This window comes from Chinchilla lanigera, unplaced genomic scaffold, assembly GCF_000276665.1.
Source record: "Chinchilla lanigera isolate Chin_1 unplaced genomic scaffold, ChiLan1.0 scaffold00021, whole genome shotgun sequence".
In the NCBI taxonomy this organism is placed as follows: domain Eukaryota; kingdom Metazoa; phylum Chordata; class Mammalia; order Rodentia; family Chinchillidae; genus Chinchilla; species Chinchilla lanigera.
The window spans coordinates 708,782-726,324 of NW_004955422.1; the positions used below are offsets into that span (position 1 = coordinate 708,782).

General features: G+C 56.6%; 5 protein-coding genes across 6 annotated transcripts in view; 2 read left to right on the plus strand and 3 right to left on the minus strand.

Annotated features, from left to right (window-relative positions):
- The window catches only part of C1qtnf4 (C1q and tumor necrosis factor related protein 4), a gene marked incomplete in the record, with an annotated part of 4,097 nt that extends 3,617 nt beyond the window's left edge, over nt 1-480 (plus strand). Inside the window, 1 exon segment of the mRNA XM_013514050.1 lies at nt 1-480. Coding sequence (XP_013369504.1) covers nt 1-386 — 386 coding nt within the window.
- Nucleotides 481-1,133: 653 nt separating this feature from the next.
- On the minus strand, nt 1,134-4,246 carry Fam180b (family with sequence similarity 180, member B). Its single transcript, XM_005383953.2, has 3 exons — nt 3,189-4,246; nt 2,413-2,483; nt 1,134-2,219 (listed from the first exon to the last, which is right to left on the minus strand). The coding sequence occupies exons 1-3, from the start codon at nt 3,271-3,273 to the stop codon at nt 1,824-1,826; spliced, it is 552 nt and encodes a 183-aa protein (XP_005384010.1). The 5' UTR covers nt 3,274-4,246; the 3' UTR covers nt 1,134-1,823.
- A 342-nt stretch (nt 4,247-4,588) lies between these two features.
- On the minus strand, nt 4,589-9,145 carry Ndufs3 (NADH dehydrogenase (ubiquinone) Fe-S protein 3, 30kDa (NADH-coenzyme Q reductase)). Its single transcript, XM_005383959.2, has 7 exons — nt 9,060-9,145; nt 8,886-8,951; nt 7,564-7,661; nt 7,207-7,356; nt 5,699-5,824; nt 5,490-5,609; nt 4,589-4,841 (listed from the first exon to the last, which is right to left on the minus strand). Exons 1-7 carry the CDS (start codon nt 9,121-9,123, stop codon nt 4,674-4,676), a joined length of 792 nt encoding a protein of 263 aa, XP_005384016.1. The 5' UTR covers nt 9,124-9,145; the 3' UTR covers nt 4,589-4,673.
- A 50-nt stretch (nt 9,146-9,195) lies between these two features.
- On the plus strand, nt 9,196-14,137 carry Kbtbd4 (kelch repeat and BTB (POZ) domain containing 4). Of its 2 annotated transcripts, none has more exons than XM_005383957.1 (4): nt 9,196-9,282; nt 10,080-10,735; nt 11,530-11,636; nt 12,606-14,137. In XM_005383957.1, exons 2-4 carry the CDS (start codon nt 10,147-10,149, stop codon nt 13,464-13,466), a joined length of 1,557 nt encoding a protein of 518 aa, XP_005384014.1. In that variant the 5' UTR covers nt 9,196-9,282; nt 10,080-10,146; the 3' UTR covers nt 13,467-14,137. The 2 variants fall into 2 exon arrangements, with proteins under 2 accessions (XP_005384014.1, XP_005384012.1); XM_005383955.2 differs by lacking the exon at nt 9,196-9,282 and adding an exon at nt 9,284-9,387.
- A 317-nt stretch (nt 14,138-14,454) lies between these two features.
- Nucleotides 14,455-15,980, minus strand: Ptpmt1 (protein tyrosine phosphatase, mitochondrial 1; the record flags this gene model as incomplete). Its single annotated transcript, XM_005384942.2, is given in 2 exon segments — nt 14,455-14,851; nt 15,789-15,980. Coding segments are annotated over 2 exon segments (333 nt in total), but the record flags the coding sequence as incomplete, so codon positions are not given.
- Between the last annotated feature and the right edge of the window lie 1,563 nt (nt 15,981-17,543).

The window sequence follows — 17,543 nt, forward strand, 5'->3', positions numbered from 1 at the left end:
CGCGGCACCGGCCGCTCGCCTTCGACACCGAGCTCGTCAACATCGGGGGCGACTTCGACGCGGCGGCCGGCGTGTTCCGCTGCCGCCTGCCCGGCGCCTACTTCTTCTCCTTCACGCTGGGCAAGATGCCGCGCAAGACGCTGTCGGTGAAGCTGATGAAGAACCGCGACGAGGTGCAGGCCATGATCTACGACGACGGCGCGTCGCGTCGCCGCGAGATGCAGAGCCAGAGCGTGATGCTGCCGCTGCGGCGCGGCGACGCCGTGTGGCTGCTCAGCCACGACCACGACGGCTACGGCGCCTACAGCAACCACGGCAAGTACATCACCTTCTCCGGCTTCCTGGTGTACCCCGACCTCGCCGCCGGCGGCGACCCGGAGCTCTGAGGCCGGCCGAAGAGGGGCGGGACGGGGCGGAGGCGGGGCGAGCATGCGAGCGGGGCGCCCGGACACCCCCGCTGGCCTCCGCCAATAAAGTGCGCCTGCGCCGTCTCCGCTGTGCCGCTTCTTCTGCCCGGGCCGCGGCCGGGTCGGGTCGGCCGCGCGCGTGAGCAGTGGGCATCCGATGGCAGTGCTCGCCTGTCCCGGGGTGGGTCGCACCTCGGGTCTGCCCCTCCCATATTTTCCCTGGTACACTAGGGATAGAATCCAGTCCTTGGAGCTGAGCTACATCGCCAACCCCCGGGCCCCCGTTGTATTTTTTATTCTGAGACAGGGTCTGGGTAAATCAATAAATTGCCCAGGCTAGGCTTGAACTTGTGATCCTCCTGCCTCAGCCTCCCTGAGTGCTGGGATTACAGATGTGTCTCACCGCACCTGTTGATTTACGACTTTTTTGTGTGTGTGTACCGGGAATCGAACTCAGGACCTTGCACTTGCCAGGCAGGCACTTGTGCCACTGAGCTATATCCCCGGCCCTACGACCTTATTATAAGGCCCTGGTGACCCCTGTTTAGGACAAGGGACAGCTTCCCAATGTCCAGCTAGGCTCGGTGGAAAGCGTGTTTCTTCCAGGAGAGCGTGGGAATGGGATGAAGGGCTGATGCCTGGCTGTCCAGCCTCCTGCTCCCAGGGTGAGGAGGGCAGTAGGCCAGGATGGGGTTAGAGGCGGTAGAAGGACACACTCTCCGGGGCCAGAGCAGTCCTTTATGGGAAGAGCTACACAGGCAGGGCTCCACCCAGCCAGCCTCCCGCAGCTGGTCCGAATGGTGGGTCCCCTTCCGGCCCCATTCTGGCAGACACGCTCTTTGGAGGCTTGTTGACATGGAACCAAAGTCATTTTTTCCTCCCTCCCCAAAGACATAATGTTCTTCCACCTGCTTTCCTCCCCTCCACGGACAGACACTTGGGCAGCCCAGTCTGCGCTCTGGCCGGCTGGGGCGCTGGGCCCGGGGGTGGGGAGCGGGGCGGAGCCTTGCTCAGGCTTGAAGGGGCTGTGGAGATGAGGACTGGGTGCTGGGATCCCACAGGGCCTCCCCCATTGCCTGCCGGCCGGGAGTCACAGGGTCAGCGCTGAGCTTGCTTGGGGCGGTTTCCATCACTTAAACACCGTTCTCAGTCCCGAGGCCTGGCTCCCACAGGCGCACTGTCTTCAGGCCCTGCCGTTAGCTGTGTGCCTGCCACCTGCACCCAGGCCCTGGACTCGGCGCCTTTCAGGGTGCAGGGAGCAGGGTAGGGTGGGGTAAGCATCGGGGTAGAGGTTCCCAGGGTGCAAGCCAAGCCCAGAGGTCTGAGTAGGCAGAGCCAGGTGTCCGTGGGAGCCCTGCCCAGGACGGGTCCAGCTCGGATCGAGGGGAGGAGGAAATGGCAGGTGAAAGCGGGGGGTCAGGGGACAGGGTCAAAGATGGAGGCCCAGGTCTCCAGGGAAGGGGGCTGGCCCTGGGGACAGAAGTCCTTGCACAGGTCCCAGAGCACTTCCTGTGTCAGCAGGGTGAAGACGTGTGCCCAGCGAACCCTCTCCTCAGCCTCACTGGCCGCATGCAGCCGGTAGATGCAGGACAGGCCTGTGAGGAGCAGCTGCTGGAAGTCCCAAGGGCTGAGGGGAGGCCCCTCCCGCAGGGCCTGGAGCTGCTGCAGCCGCCGCTCAGCACCCTCCAAGTCCCTGGGCGTGAGCTGCTGCAGGAGGAGCTGGAGGCGGCGTCCTGGCCGTGTGGATGCCAGTTCCTCGTCCAAGATGTGCAGCTGCCCTGTGACGTTCAGCTCCAGCCCGACCCAGAGCAACTGCAAGAGGAGCCATTTCAGGGATGGCAGTGGCCGGGGGACAGGGCAGGGCAGGGAGCAAGAGGGGCCCAGTGGGGTGTAACCAGCATAGGACCCAGCCGGGGCTGCCCACCGCCCTAGCAGCCCCACACCAAGACATCGCATGAGGGACCTCTGGATGCTCCCGCCCCCATGGCCCGGGCTGGGGAGTGACCTCAAACATCACTTCCGGGGCCTCTGGCTCCTGCAGGCCACCTCCCATGCTGGCGCTGTCCACGGACTGCCCTGGGGCAGCAGAGAGGAGTCAGGCCCTGCCACCCTCCACCCTGAACACCCCAGTGCTCCTCAGCTGCCAGGAGGGTCCCTAATAGGTCATCTTCTAGGAGTGCCAGCTTAGCCCTGTCCCCTGTGTGCACAAACGCTGACGTCACCCTCCCAGGCACGGGCCTTGGGACTCCAGAGAATCCCACCAAGCCCCCGACGGTCCAGGCGGATGCCCAGGGCTTCTCCTCCACGTGTACAGTGGCCTGGTGAAGAGCCCCAAGGCAGTGGGCCACAGGACCCTTCCCTCCTTTTTTCCCTCCCTGCAGTCACTTGGGGACAGGGTGACCTCACAGTGCCAGTGAGCGTCCGGGGCGGACAAGGCCCTCTTTGGGGAGGGCCTTCTGTTGGCTGGCTCCTCAGTATTGGATGGTGTGTAAGGTGGCGAAGACGGGACCGGCAGTTTGCTCTGCCCCCCCACCTTGTGGTGCTGCTTGCCCTTGCAACGACTGTCCCAGACCAGGAGACCCTGCTGTGGACATCAGCTGGAATGAGCCCAAGCCCTGCTGTCTGGAGCCGGGTCACCCAACACTCTCCACAGGCTTTGTGCGGACTTTCTTGGTTCTGGGGGTGCGTCCACATCCTCACCCACTGCAGCACCCCTTGGTTTGGTCCCCAGCAGCCCACAGTTCTCTGACCTTCAAGGCACTGCCCCTGAAGCCCTGTTACCTGCAAGGTGTGGGGTCACAGTCACCCCAGGGAGGAGACAGATGGCAGCCACCAGGTGAAGCAGGCCCCGCAGCGCCCCGGCCATGCCCACCACGTCCTCAGTCTCTCTCAGTCCAGCAGCTCTGGCCCCTTATCTGCCAGCCACACACCACTCCCAGCTTTCCACCGGCTGCTCCAGCTCTGCTGTGCGTGTCAGGCGCGAGGGTGGGGCTGGCTGTAGCCTCGTCTCCTCCCAGGCCTCTTTCCAGCCTTAGGAGTGGGGAAGCCCTGCTTTGGCAGTTACAGTTAATGGGAAGAGGAGTGTGTAGCAGACAGTTTTGGCTCAGCCCTCCCTGGTGCAGGAAGACCCCAGGCGGTAACCCTGCCTTCCTGTTTTTCCCCTCAAAGGTCGCTACAGAGTCCCCCGACGCCCACCCAGTGCACTCCAGGGAGCCCCTCAGCCAGCACAGATCAGCTACAGAAAAGGAGCCAGTCCTTTGGCTGGACAGCAAGGGCCCTACGTGGCGTCTCCCCCACAGGACGAGAGCAGCTGGCTGGAGCCCTCCCTGCTGGTGGCACAGAGCCTGTGCCGAGTGCTTTCTGTCCCAGCTCCAGGACCACCTCTGCTTGCTAGCAGCATTCTTGGCTCAGGCCACAAACCCAGCAGAGTCCTTTAGCCTGAGAACGATGGGCTCTTAGGTACCGGAAGCTGACACAGGGCTTGAGACTGGAGAGATGCTGAGGTCACCTGCCTGGCCCACTGCTGGCTCAAGAAGAACCCTTCATAGGTAGGTGAGAGTAGATGGGGCTTGCCCGGTGCTACCCATGCCCGTGGACCTGTCAGCTGCCACCAGTCTGCTGAGATGGGGTCTTTCTCATTGGGGCCAGCCACACCCACCCATTCTTTTTTTTCTTTTTTTGGTACTGGGAATCAAACTCAGGACCTTGCGCTTGCCAGGCAGGCACTTATGCCACTGAGCTATATCCCCAGCCCTACCCACCCATTCTAACGCACTATGAGCACTAGAACCCCACCTCCAGAATCCCTCTCAGGAACACCCAAGCTGGATGTGGTGGTGCATGAATCACTGCAAGCTCAAGGGCAACCTGAACTACACTGTGAGATCCTATCTCAGAAAGGAAAGAGCTGGGCATGGTGGCGCACACCTATAATCCCAGCACTCAGGAGGCTGAGGCAGGAGGATTGTTACGAGTTTGACACCAGCCTGGGCTACAAAGTGAGCTCAAGGCCAGCCTGAGTGCATACTGAGACTCTATTTTTTGACAAAAAAAAAAGTATCCAGGCCTCTGCGCAGTCTGCACGCTCGCTACTGAGGCCCATCCCAGCCTCCCTGCTTCCAAGCCAGGTTCTCTGCAGAGCAGGAGCCCCTCCCCCTCTGCCCACTGAGCACACAGGAAGCGTGAGTCCAGGCAGGAATTTATTTACAGACTTTGTCCCACGCAGGCAGGCACGGTGCTCTCCAGGATCCACACACCTCCTGCAAGCTACTTGGCTTCCGCCTTCTGGTCTCCGGCTTGGAGCTTGGGGCTCTCGGGGGGCTGGCGGTAGGCAGGGAAAGTCTCCCACGGGCTGTTCAGGTCGAACTTGCGGAACTCCTGGGCCAGCTCCACTGGCTCAGCCACAACACGCTTCACCTCATCGTCATAGCGCAACTGCGGGAGCACAAGGCGGGCGTGGGTGGGTACGGAAAGCGCCATGGAGGACCCCGGCCTCTGGCCCTCTGTCTTGGACTTTCTTCCTGAGACAGGGTCTCACTATTTAGTCCAGGCTGGCCTTAACTATGTAGCCCAGACTGGCCATGAACTTGTGATTATCCTCCTGCCTCAGCCTCCTGGGTTCTAGGATCACAGGCACAACCACACCCAGCTGTGTCCTTGACCTGTTTCAGCCTCTTTCCAGGCTCTGTCAGTCCCCATCCACACCATGTCACTCCTCAGGTCACACTCCGGCCAGCCAGTGTGAGTCCAGGATGGCCTCTACCATCTTGGTGGCACGAGCTGCCAGCCCATCAGATGCCCTGCCAAATGCCTTCCTGGGCATCCCGAGCAGGGCAAGGTAACCCCTTGCCCAGTGCACTAGGCTGGACACATGCATCCCGTAAGTGCTGTACTGGGACTTCCACACCCAGGAGACTGTCACAGTCCCGTGAAGGACTTGGCCCAGTTTACAGAATGAAGCTGGCATTGGACCCCGAGCCCAGGCTCTAGGCCATCGTCATCTCACCATCCACAGACCATGCTCCTGCCAGGCCCAGGACCCCCAGGATTCCGCGGCCTACCACCCCACTCCACGGCTCCTACCTCAACATAGCCGGACAGGGGGAAGTCCTTCCGGAAGGGATGTCCCTCAAAGCCGTAATCTGTCAGGATCCGCCTCAGGTCAGGGTGGTTAGTAAAGAAGACTCCGAACATGTCCCAGACCTGGAGAGGAGACGTTCTCCGGCTAGCAGTGCAGCAGGCTACGGCGGTCTGTGGCCCAGCAGCAGGGCGCAGCATGCCCTCTAACTCACCTCCCTCTCATACCAGATGGACGCCTTGAACACTGAGACTGAGGACTCAATGGGTGTCAGCTCATCCGTGTAGGTCTTCACACGGATCCGGGAGTTGAAGCGCAGGGACAGCAGGTTGTAGACAATCTACAAAGAACAGGGGTGCAGGAGGACCAAGATGATGCAACTTGAGGGATCTGCAATGGGAGCTTCTGGGGAGAGCATTCCTTGGGAGGACACAGGGTAGGTCAGGGTTCCACCCGATCCTGTCTTCTGTTTTGGTTTGGTTTTCTGAGATAGGCTCCCGATGTGTAGTTCAACTCACTCATGGCCTTGAACTTACTATGTAGGCCAGACTAGCCTCAAACTCATGGGCAACCTTCCTGCCTCAGCCTTCCGAGTGCTGGGATTACAGGTGTATGCCACCACCCAGCTCTGCCTTCTGTCTGATGGTCACAACTACAACTTACACATGCTTGGTGGTTGGAGAGCTTTCTCATGGTACACCAGGTGTTCTATGTGGTCGACCTCAGCTTTGATCACACTGACTTCAGAGCTGTTACTGTTTCCTGGCTCACACTGGGCCAGCTGCTGTTCTTTTTCCTTTTTTTTTTTAGTTGAGCATGAAGGTGAATGCTCTCATGTAGTAACTGTCTGTGTGTGTAAACCCCAAGGCCTTCTGCATGCCTCTAAACTCATGCTCTAATACTATGCCAGTAATAAGGCGAATCTTCTAGAACTTTCACTGATACAGACAGCCCGCTGGGACACCCGTGCCATAGGTTCACCACCACTGCACTATGCTATTCCCTCCAGATCTTACTGTCTTATTTTTAATTGCTCCTTTGGCCATTCTCAAGTCTTTCCTTTGAGTAATTCTACCTATAAAGAAATCACCATCCCAAAGCCACCAAGATAAAAATCCTCCTCCAATATCAAATGACTCTCTAATTCTGCCAGTTAACAAGAAAACCCCAGGACATGACAAATCTCAATGGAACAGAATATCAAACCTCCCACATACAGATTTTTTTTTTTTGGTACCAGGACTTGAACTCAGGACCTTGCACTGGCCAGGCAGGTGCTGAGCTATATACCTGGCCCTGGGGTACGTTTCTAACATCTAAAATTGCTAGGAACATGGAGACTTTGCCCTTCCTCTACTTGAGCAGTGTCTCCAGCCCCTCCTACCACCACTTAACTAAAGCTCAAATAGCTCTAGGAGTTGTGGCACATACCTGTAGTCCCAGCTACTCAAGAAGCTGAGGCAGGAGATCCTTTGCACTCAGAAGTTCGAGACCAGCCTGGGCAATAAGCCAGGGCCCATCTCAAAGCAACCCAAAGGGAATGTTTGAAGTCACACAGCCAGCTAGCGGCAGAGCCAGGATTCACCCTGGTTCTGAAGCCCTAGTTTAACTGTAGTGTTCTGCACAACCTGAAACTGCACCTAAGGAGTTCCTGTAAGTAGCTGCTACTCTGAAAATGTTCTGTCCCTTTCTTACCCTTCTTCCTCACGACTCTTCACTGACCTCAAAACGGTTCTGCCGAGTTGGGATGTCCACTGCCGTCAAGTCAGCCAAGGATTTGAACTGTGCATTGGAGTGATCCCTGAGGAAGGTGAGCACTGGGATGACCCCGTCGGGATGGATACAGACCTCTAGCTCATTGAAGCAGGTCACCTGCAGCAGAGGAGGGAGAGGAAGGCACAGATGTGCAGGAGGCAGCCAACTCCAGAGGGGCTAACTCAGTTCAGGGGAGAGAAAAGAAGCCCAGGTTTGGGGTGGATGGGGGGTCTGTGTTCTTCGCAGCCAGGCTGTGCACTCCCACACATCCTGAGAACATGGCTGTTTCGGGATTCAGACCCCAACTACTGGAACGAGCATTACCTGAACTTGCTGCACATACTTGGGCAGGATTTCAGCCACATACTCCCCAAAAGCTGAGAGCTGCTTGTGGGTCACTGCATCCTGTGGCCTAACAGTGGCTGGAAAAGAAACCATATTCATCAAAGGAACGGAGAAGGCAGCAGCCAGCCCGTGTTTGTCTTGTGAGCTTGTACAGGGTGTTGGCTCTGAGCAGGGCTCCCCAGAGAACCCTAAGGAAGGTGCAGGTGGACAGTTCCTCTTCCAGGGACGGGGAAGAAAGGAAAACCTGGGGAAAACACCCCCTCCCCTATCAGGACAGGCTCTTGGTGCGGTCAAGGTATCTGCCTTTTCTTGACCCTCTCCCAAGGCTGTCCCTTCACACTTCTGCTAACACAGCATGGCGTCAGCTCTCCCGCACACCGCACCTCCTAAACAGAGGAACCAGAATTAGTTTTTTTCTTTTTAACCTCTGCATTTAGGCTGGATGTGGTGGCACATGTCTGTAATCCCAGCACTTAGGAGGCTGAGGCAGGAGGATCACTGCAAGTTTGAGACCAGCCTGGGCTAAAAGTGAGCTCAAGGCCAACCTAAACTACATAGTGAGACCCTGCTTCAAAAACAAAACAAAACACAAAAACCCTCAGCATTTAGCTTAAACCAGGTTCTCTAGGTAAGAACTTCACCTAATGGTGAAGAGTTCTCTGCCTTTGGCAGTGGGCAGACCTGCTCTTTCACTAGGTCTTGACCCCGGCAACTTAGTTATCTGGTCTGTCTGCTTTTGGAGACAGGATCTCGCTATGTAGCTCAGGCAGGTTTTGAAGTCACTGTATAGCCCAGGCTGGTCTTGCAGTTGCTGTGCTCTTCCTGCTTCAGCCTCCTGTGTGCTGGGATTATGGTGTGCACTGCCAGGTCGGGCTGTTTTTTTTTTTTTTCTTGATCTATCGTATGAATAGTAAAATACCATCCACTTCATAAGGCTATTGTGAGAACTAAATATTCTCCACTAAAAGCCTTCCTGAGGTGCCTGACATACAGCGAGCACACAGTTAACGTGAGCTGCTGTTCTCACTGCTCTCTGAGATGCAAGTTTTGCTTCCTGTCTTCCAAAGGCTGCCAGTTTAATTAGAAAAAGAGGGTCGTGGAAACGGACAGGGGGCAACCAAGGCCGCCGCACTGAAGCCTAAGACACGGGGATGCGAGGTGGAGAGCGCTCAATCAGCCCAAGGACAAGCAGAGATCGGAGGACACGGGGCAGGGCACCTTGGGCAAGGGCAAGCATCTGGCACAGGGAACGAAGGGCCCCGGGCGGCGGGACGAGCGGGGCGCCGCCCGCACATACTCACGGCGCGAGTCGGCCGCCGCGCTCTCCCGCCGCGCGCACTGCAGCCGCGCCGAGCGTCGCCCAGCCCCTGCGCGGGAGAGAAGAGGCACAGACGCGCAGGTGAGGCCTGAGCAGCCCTCCGCGCTGCGTGCCCACCGCCGCTGACTCTGGCCTCAGCCAGCGCAGCCCCGCTTACCGCCGGCCACCGCTCTGGCCCCCGCGAGCCCTCGCCACCAGACCCTGGCCGCGGCGGCCGCCATGTTCCCCGGATGCAGACCCGGCAGCCGAGCGGGAGCCCGTAGGACGCGGAGGCCCAAGGGCACGGACCGAGAGCGGAAGTGTGTAACGGATCTCCTTCCGGGCGGGCGCGGGGTCGGCGGCAGAGGTTCCGGGCACCGGGATGAAAGGAGGGAACGCAGGTGAGAAGGCAGGACCCGCAGGTTGGGAAACCGTGAGGTAAACGAAGCCCTAGTTCGGCGCGGAAGAGGCTGGGGCGAAGGTGACGACGCCGAAGAGACGGACGGGTGAGAAGAGGGGAAGGGGCGGGTGTTCTGGGTTCTACGTTTCACACCCCTCCCCCCTCCCGAGCTCAGCTACCGAGGAGGGCGGACGGTGTAGGGGGAGCGGTTTCCTTGACGACCGTTTCTCAGGCGACCCCAGGAGGAGTAGAGACCAGCGCCGGGCGATGGGCTTCCGTGTGCCCCGAGCTGGGGACAGGGGGCTCTCTACCGAGCTCCGGGGTGGAGCATTAGAGAGTTAAGGCGAGCGGATAAGGGCTGGGACAGAAGTTCGGCAAAGGGCGAGAGGGTTGAGGAGTCCCAGGCCTCGCCTCCCGCCGCCGGATCTGGGCTCCGCGTGCGGGGTGGGGGTGGGGCGCACAGGGGCGCGACGGTCTTTTCCCCGCTGGTTCCGCTTCCCGGGGGCCTTCCTAGTTGTATGCCCAAGTTATTTCGTTAGAGAGGCTTTTAAGGCGTCCTCCAGCCCTTTGCTTTCGTGTTTTGGCCTTTTTGTCACATGATGGAAAAGAATATTTGATGTACTCTCAGGGAAGCCAGCGGAGTTGGGACTTCCGTTGATTGCCTTGGGAGAGGGGCCACAGCTGCCGGAAAATAAGCCCAGGTTTGGCTGAAGACTCCTGCAGGGATGTCACCGGCCAGGCCAGCACTAAGGCCAGTCTGGCCCATGTGGGGCTCAGTTTCTCCCTCTCCCTCCCCAGGTTGGCCAGTTGGAGTCCCGGACTGCGGCTGTGAATTTCCCAGCTGCAGAGAGAGAAGTTAGCCACCATGGAGTCACTCGAGGAGCCGGGAGCGTCCATGGATGAGAACTACTTTGTAAACTACACTTTCAGAGATCGCTCCCACTCAGGCCGAGTGGCTCAGGGCATCATGAAGCTGTGTCTGGAGGAGGAGCTCTTTGCCGATGTCACCATTTCCGTGGAAGGCCGCGAGTTTCAGCTCCACCGGCTGGTCCTCTCTGCCCAGAGCTGCTTCTTTCGGTCCATGTTCACGTCCAACCTGAAGGAGGCTCACAACCGGGTGATTGTGCTGCAGGATGTCAGCGAGTCTGTGTTCCAGCTGCTGGTGGACTACATCTACCACGGCACCGTGAAACTCCGGGCTGATGAGCTGCAGGAAATCTATGAGGTGTCAGACATGTACCAGCTGACGTCTCTCTTTGAGGAATGTTCTCGGTTTTTGGCCCGCACGGTGCAGGTGGGAAACTGCCTGCAGGTGATGTGGCTGGCAGATCGGCACAGTGACCCCGAGCTCTACACCGCCGCCAAGCACTGTGCCAAGACCCACTTGGCCCAGCTGCAGGGCACGGAAGAGTTTCTGCACCTGCCACACCACCTGCTCACGGATATCATCTCAGGTACTGAGGGAGGGACCGCTGGTCGTGAGGCCCAGGGGGTCTCCTCATCAGGAGAAAGGAGCTGCAGGCTTCTGGGTAGGGGTTTAGGTTAAGGATGAGCTTCACTGTTGAGTTGGAGTTCAGGGTAGCCGCCGTCAGGGATGGAGTGCTTTACAGGAGCAACAGCCAGGAAAAGAAAAGCAGTGGCACTTTCTCACAAAGGGAAGCGAGGAAGCCAGGTGTGATGGCATACACCTGTAACCCCAGTGCACTAGGAGAAGAGACAGAAGGATCAAAAGTTTGAGCAACTTAGCAAGACTTTGTCTAAAAATAAAAAGTGGACTGGGATCTAGTTCAGTTTGAAGGCCCTGAGTTCAATCACCAGTACAGAAAAAAAGAAAAAAGAACGAAAAGAGGGCCTGGGGATATAGCTCAGCGGCACAGCACCTGCCTGGCAAGGACAAGGTCCTGAGTTCGATTCCTGGTACCAAGAAAAAAAAAAAGGAAAGAAAAAAAGAGGGGCTGGGGATTTAGCTCAGCGGCAAAGCGCCTGCCTGGCAAGCGCAAGGTCGTGAGTTCGGTTCCCAGTACCGGAGAAAAACCAAAAAAAAAAAAAAAAGAAAAAAAGAAGTAATCTTTTTTGGGCCAAAGCATTCTTATCTGACCTGTGTGTACTCTGGATGCATGTGTGTGTGTGTGTGTGCATGTGCGTGTACATGTGTCTGGTGTCATATACAGCGGTAGTCTAAAAAAGTGGTTCTTTGAATTTCTCCTTTGGATTATTACTAACCGCAGCTTTCTTCTGGCCCTCACAGATGGAGTTCCATGTTCCCAGAACCCCACAGAAGCAATAGAAGCCTGGATCAATTTCAATAAAGAAGAAAGAGAGGCTTTTTCTGAGTCACTCAGGACTAGCTTGAAGGTAAGGTGGATTCCTCCTTAATAACCAGGTCAGCATAACCTGTGTGTTCCAGCCGTCAGCTGGCCTGGCATCTGATGGCTGTTGAATAAATGATCTCTGGCTGAAGTTGATAGGAGCTGGGAGGAGAATGTCTGGGATCACAGAAGCCACCAATCTATGAGCTTCAAATTTTTCTTTTTTTTACTTGTCTTTTTGAGTCAGGGTTTCACTGTGCAGCTCAGGCTGGCCTTGAACTCACTTTTTAGCTCAGGCTGGCTTCAAACTCATAGCAGTTCTCTTGCCTCAGCCTCCCAAGCGCTGGGATTACAGGTGTGCACCACCACGCCTGGCTCCAAAACTCCTTTTTGGTTCATTGTTTTGGGTTTTTTTTGTTTTGGTTTGGTTTGGTTTGGTTTTTTTCCAGTACCAGGAATCGAACTCATGACTTTGAGCTTGCCAGGCAGGCGCTGGGCCACTGAGCTAAGTCGCCAGCCCCCTGTTTTGTTTTTTGAGACAGTGTCTTACTGTAGTGCAGGCTGCCCTTGAACTGTGTAGCCCATGCTGGCCTCAAAAATCTCCACCCTCCTGCCTCAGCTTCCCATTTGCTGGGATTTCTTGTGTGCACCACCATCGGCTTCAAGCTCCTTGAGAGAACTTTCATTAGTGAGTTGAGAATCTTTGGGCTGAGGGAATAGCTCAGTGGTACTTGCTTAACATGCGTGAGACTTTGGGTTTGATCTCCAGCGCTTCAAAAAAGGTGAAGCACCAGCTTGTGCTTGTTTTTAACAGGCTGCAAGCGCAGCCCGTTCTCTGCCACAGTGTGAAACATCTAAAGGAAGGGGAGCAGTTTGGGGAGGCAGATCAACAGGCAGGGACGAGAGTGGGCTGGAGCACGCACGGCCCGTGTGAGACCCGGGACCTCACAGACCGTGTCTCGGCTGAGCCTTCCCCGAGCGCTTCCCGCCACTCATGCTTTGATGTCGCCGACAGGAAATCGGGGAGAACGTGCACATTTACCTTATCGGGAAGGAGTCCTCGCGCACGCACTCCCTGGCCGTGTCGCTGCACTGTGCGGAGGACGACTCCATCAGCGTCAGCGGCCAGAACAGCCTGTGCCACCAGATCACGGCAGCCTGCAAGCACGGCGGGGACCTGTACGTGGTGGGCGGCTCCATCCCGCGGCGCATGTGGAAGTGCAACAACGCCACGGTGGACTGGGAGTGGTGCGCGCCGCTGCCGCGGGACCGGCTGCAGCACACGCTGGTGTCCGTGCCCGGCAAGGACGCCATCTACTCGCTGGGGGGCAAGACGCTGCAGGACACGCTCTCCAATGCCGTCATCTACTACCGCGTCGGCGACAACGTGTGGACGGAGACGACCCAGCTGGAGGTGGCGGTGTCGGGGGCCGCCGGGGCCAACCTCAACGGGATCATCTACTTACTCGGGGGCGAGGAGAACGACCTGGACTTCTTCACCAAGCCCTCCCGCCTCATCCAGTGTTTCGACACCGAGACGGACAAGTGTCACGTGAAGCCCTACGTGCTGCCCTTCGCGGGCCGCATGCACGCGGCCGTGCACAAGGATCTGGTGTTCATCGTGGCCGAGGGGGACTCCCTGGTGTGCTACAACCCCCTGCTGGACAGCTTCACACGCCTCTGCCTGCCCGAGGCCTGGAGCTCGGCCCCGTCCCTCTGGAAGATCGCCAGCTGCAACGGCAGCATCTACGTCTTCCGGGACCGATACAAGAAGGGGGATGCCAACACCTACAAGCTCGACCCGGCCACGTCCGCGGTGACCGTCACCAGGGGCCTCAAGGTGCTGCTCACCAACCTGCAGTTCGTGTTGGCCTAAGGTGGGGACGGGGCGAGCAGCTCACGTCTTCACCCTCCGTCTTCCCCACCGCCCCAGCCGGACCCCAAAGCCCTGAGCCCCAATCCCCAGAACGGTCTTCTGGACACTCTTACGAAGGCAGCCCCTCGGTCCTCGCCTGAGCCCCTAGGGTGACTGGTCAGGGCTTGCTTAGGCCACTGCTGTGCTGGCCGTGTGCACCTAGCGGTGCCCGCCTGCTCTGCCCTCCCCGCACCCTGGGCCTCGCCTCCGCCTCCCGAGCCGTGTGAAGTAGACGCAGCCCCGGTTCTGGGCCAGACGGAAGGCCCAGCCCCCTTGTCCCTGTGGCCGGTGGCACGGTAGTTGAGTTTTTCTCTTGGAGGATGAGGGCCAGGGTTTCCCTTCCAACTTTGGTTGGAGAAAAGCTAAGCTGAAGGGGTCCTGCACCAGCAAGGGTCAGCTCTGGGAGTCAGCCATTCATTTTAGTCTCTCCGTCCACCCATCCATCAGCAAAATGGCTTCTGTTTTCATTTTGGCTCGCTCCAAGGGTGAGTGGAAACAGAAGGAATTACTTCTAATTGACAGCAGAAACTTTCCAAACTCAACATAATGTGTAAGGTGTCTGCTCTTTTCAAGGTTCTGGGCTAAATCGAGCTATAAACACATGTTCATACAAATAAAGGTTTTTGAAGGGATGTGTGGGACTGTGCTGAACCCCAAAGGAGAACTGAGGCCGAACCCGAGTCCCCGCCCGCAGCCGCCCGTGTCCTCGTACAAATGCACACACCGCTGCAGAGGCAGTGGGACTGTGACGGCGGCAACAGCCAGAGCTGCGGCTTCCCGCTCGAGGGCTTAATGTCTGGGTCAGCCAGGCCTCGGGACTCACACCTGTCATCCTGCCACCTGGGAGGCTGACGCAGGAGGATTGTTGCTCCTCTTTCAGATCCCTTCCCTAAAAATCTTGCGTTATAGTGCTAAATAGAATTAGGCACAATATTAGCTACACAATAGGTTTTTGTTGAAAATATTTTTTTTTTTTAACCTTAAGAAAATAAAATTTAGGCACACCAGTCTCTTCCTTTCCAGCCGTACAGCAGTGTTATTTGAGGACAGTGATACCAGGCAAAGGAAGCAGAGTAACCCACCACCTAGCACGTTCCTGTCGTGTGGAGGCAGCAGACGCCCCACTGGCCCTGTAAATGTTTGTTCTGTCTCAAGTGGAGCTGTCCGGATTCTTTCTCAGCCACAAAGCTCGTGTCTCTGACATGTCACGTGTCAGTCCTTGCTGCCCGTGGAGAGACAGCCTCGTAGAACTCCCTGAGGACCTCCCACTGGCCAGATGTGATGTGGATATGGGGCCGGATCCTGGTGATGGCTTCGACGGCCTCCTCCGGGCTCCAATTGTGCACCTGCATGAGTCCAGGATGGGGTCAGCAGAGGAAGGAGTGGCTGCCAGAGGACTCCCAGAATTTTGCAGAAAACTCCATTTTAGGGAGTGTTAATCACACTCTACCGTCAGATATGGTACTTGGAAGGCTGAGGCAGGAGGGCTGCCTGAACCCAGAGTCAGGGCCCAGCTGCAGCAACTTAGCAAGACCTTGTCTTAAAATGAGAGAGCAAGCTGGGCATGGTGGCGCATGCCTGTAATCCCATCACTTGGGAGGCTGAGGCAGGAAGACCATTGCGAGTTCAAGGCCAGCCTGGGCTACAAAGTGAGTTCAAGGCCAGCCTGAACTGTGTAGTGAGACCCTGTCTCAAAAAGATTAAAAAATAATAAGAGGGTACAGGTAGCTCAGCGTGGAGCACTTAGCCAAGCATGTGTGAGGCCCCGGGTTCAACCCCTGTACCACAACAAAGGACTGAATGAGTGTGTGGTAGATGTTTCTCTGCAGCTCATCATTATGGCCAGGAAGAGTGTTCATTTGTTCTTTCATTTAATTTCGTCATACCAGGGATTGAACCTATGGCCCCCGCCGCCTCCCCCTTTTATTTTGAGATAGATCTTGCTAAGTTGCCCAGGCTGGCCTCAGATTTGAGCTCCTCCTGCCTCAGCATCCCAAGCGCTAGGATAGCAGAGGTGGACCTAGGTGTGTCAGGCTTAGCCCTTAACACAGTCTCTTACTTAAGTTTTGGAACACATGAAGTCTGAGGATATCGCATCAGACAGAAGAGTGCACTTCCATCTGTCCTGGCAGGTGGCAGAGCCGAGATGAGCCGCCCACGAAGCTCAGGTGCTATCCCGGTACCCCCCACCCCAGCAGTTGGGAATTGGGCAGTGGCGCCTGCAGCAAGGCCTGTCGGCCAGCCGTACCCACAAACGTTCAGCGCCCTGCAACGCCCACCTACCTGGATCAGATACGCGGCCACCATGGTGGCGCTCCTGGAGCGCCCAGCCTTGCAGTGCACGTAGACACACTGGCCCAGGGACTGGTACTTGAGGGTGAACTGGACTCCTTTGTGCAGGTTCACCAAGGTGGGGACCCCCAGCATGTCCACCGTGCTGAGCCGCAGCTGCTCGACACCCACGTTCTTCCACTCCTGAGACCAGGGTCACCGGCATAGAAAGACAAGGAAAGGAACCTGCGGTGAGCAGCAGAAAGGGGGCTCCCGGGGCAGCAGCTTCAGACTTTACTACGGTGTGAATGTGTACCCTTTCCTGTTTTCTTAAAGCTGGATGTGGCGCACACCCACAATCCCAGCTCTCGGGAGGCTGAGGCAGGAGGATCACTGCCAGCTAGAGGCCACCCTGGGCTACATAGCAAGACCCTGTCTCAAACAACTAACTAATAAATACGTATAAATTAAAAAATAATAAAAGCTGGTGATGGTGGCACACACCTGTAATCCCAGCACTTAGGAGGCTGAGGCAGGAAGACCACGGTGATATCCAGGGCAGCATGGGCTATGGGCTACATAGCCCATAGTGAGCACGGGCTACATAGTGACTTCAAGGTCAGCCTGTACTACAAAGGGAGACCCTGTCTCAAAAAAACAAAAAATAAGTAAATAAATTTAATAAAAGTAAAAAGCAGGGAATGTCACTCAGTGTGAAGACTCTGGATTCAACCTCCAGTACTGAAAAAAAAGTGGCTATCCTTTTAAAATTAGGGCCAGGGATTTAGCTCAGCGGCATAGCACTTGCCTGGCAAGCGCACGGTTGTGAGTTCAATTCCCAGTACCAAAATAAAATTTTAAAAAATTAAAACATCGTCCTTTTTTACTGTACTATTACCACTTAAAAGGAAGAAATAGGAGAAACATACTCCGCCAAACTGGGCAACTTTACTTTTGTTGTGTGTGCATGTGTGGGGGTGGTGCTAGGGATGGAACCCAGGGCCTTCACACTGAGCGACACCCCAGCTCGTTTTAAATCCGAGCCCGGATCTTGCTAAGTGTCTACACTGCCCAGGATGTGCTCAAACTTGCAGTCCCCCTGCCTTAGCTTATCAGGCTATGCTACCATGTCTTTATTTTTCTTTAAGACTTTTTCCTTTAAGATTTCTTTTCTTTTAAGATTTCAGTATGCTGCAGCTACTCACTTAGCAAGTACCAGGAACTTAAAGACTCTGAGAAAGGTCAGCACCTAATGCTGCTCCTGAAATTCACACCAGAAGCCCCCGCAGTTGCTACACACTCAGGCTGCTGCACACAGGGCTCCAGTGCCTGGCCAGCGCCCCGCAGGCAGGAATGTGCAGTTAGCAAGGGTTCTGGATGATTCTCAAGTGCACCATTGCCTCGGAGACGTCCTTGCTACTGGGCTGAGACAGCAGCACCTCACAGCTACCAATGCCTCACATCTAGGGACCAAGCATTTTCTGTGGTGCCCACTAGATACCCCAGGAGTGAGCACACTCAGGAACATTTACCGCTGTGGCTAAGGACCCCTGGGGCTCAGGGGGAACTCCAAGGAACCATTCCCCATCCTTTTACAACGTGTGCCACATGGCCGGGCGTGGTGGCGCATGCCTGTAATCCCAGCACTCAGGAGGCTGAGGCGGGAGGATCGTTGTGTGTGAGTTCAAAACCAGCCTGGGGAGCCTAGGGATTTAGCTCAGGGGCACAGCATCTGCCTGGCAAGCACGAGGTCATGAGTTCGATTCC

Coding starts and splice junctions, on each gene's coding strand:
- Fam180b (XM_005383953.2), bottom strand. CDS start 3,273: ATGGCCGGGGCGCTGCGGGGCCTGCTTCACCTGGTGGCTGCCATCTGT. Junction 2,484..3,188: donor TGTGACCCCACACCTTGCAG/GTAACAGGGCTT, acceptor CTGCTGCCCCAG/GGCAGTCCGTGGACAGCGCC. Junction 2,220..2,412: donor CCCCGGAAGTGATGTTTGAG/GTCACTCCCCAG, acceptor CTCCTCTTGCAG/TTGCTCTGGGTCGGGCTGGA.
- Ndufs3 (XM_005383959.2), bottom strand. CDS start 9,123: ATGGCGGCCGCCGCGGCCAGGGTCTGGTGGCGAGGGCTCGCGGGGGCC. Junction 7,662..8,885: donor CGCGGCGGCCGACTCGCGCC/GTGAGTATGTGC, acceptor TTTCTTTTCCAG/CCACTGTTAGGCCACAGGAT. Junction 4,842..5,489: donor CCCTGTCCGGCTATGTTGAG/GTAGGAGCCGTG, acceptor GTGCTCCCGCAG/TTGCGCTATGACGATGAGGT.
- Kbtbd4 (XM_005383957.1), top strand. CDS start 10,147: ATGGAGTCACTCGAGGAGCCGGGAGCGTCCATGGATGAGAACTACTTT. Junction 10,736..11,529: donor GCTCACGGATATCATCTCAG/GTACTGAGGGAG, acceptor TGGCCCTCACAG/ATGGAGTTCCATGTTCCCAG. Junction 11,637..12,605: donor CACTCAGGACTAGCTTGAAG/GTAAGGTGGATT, acceptor TGTCGCCGACAG/GAAATCGGGGAGAACGTGCA.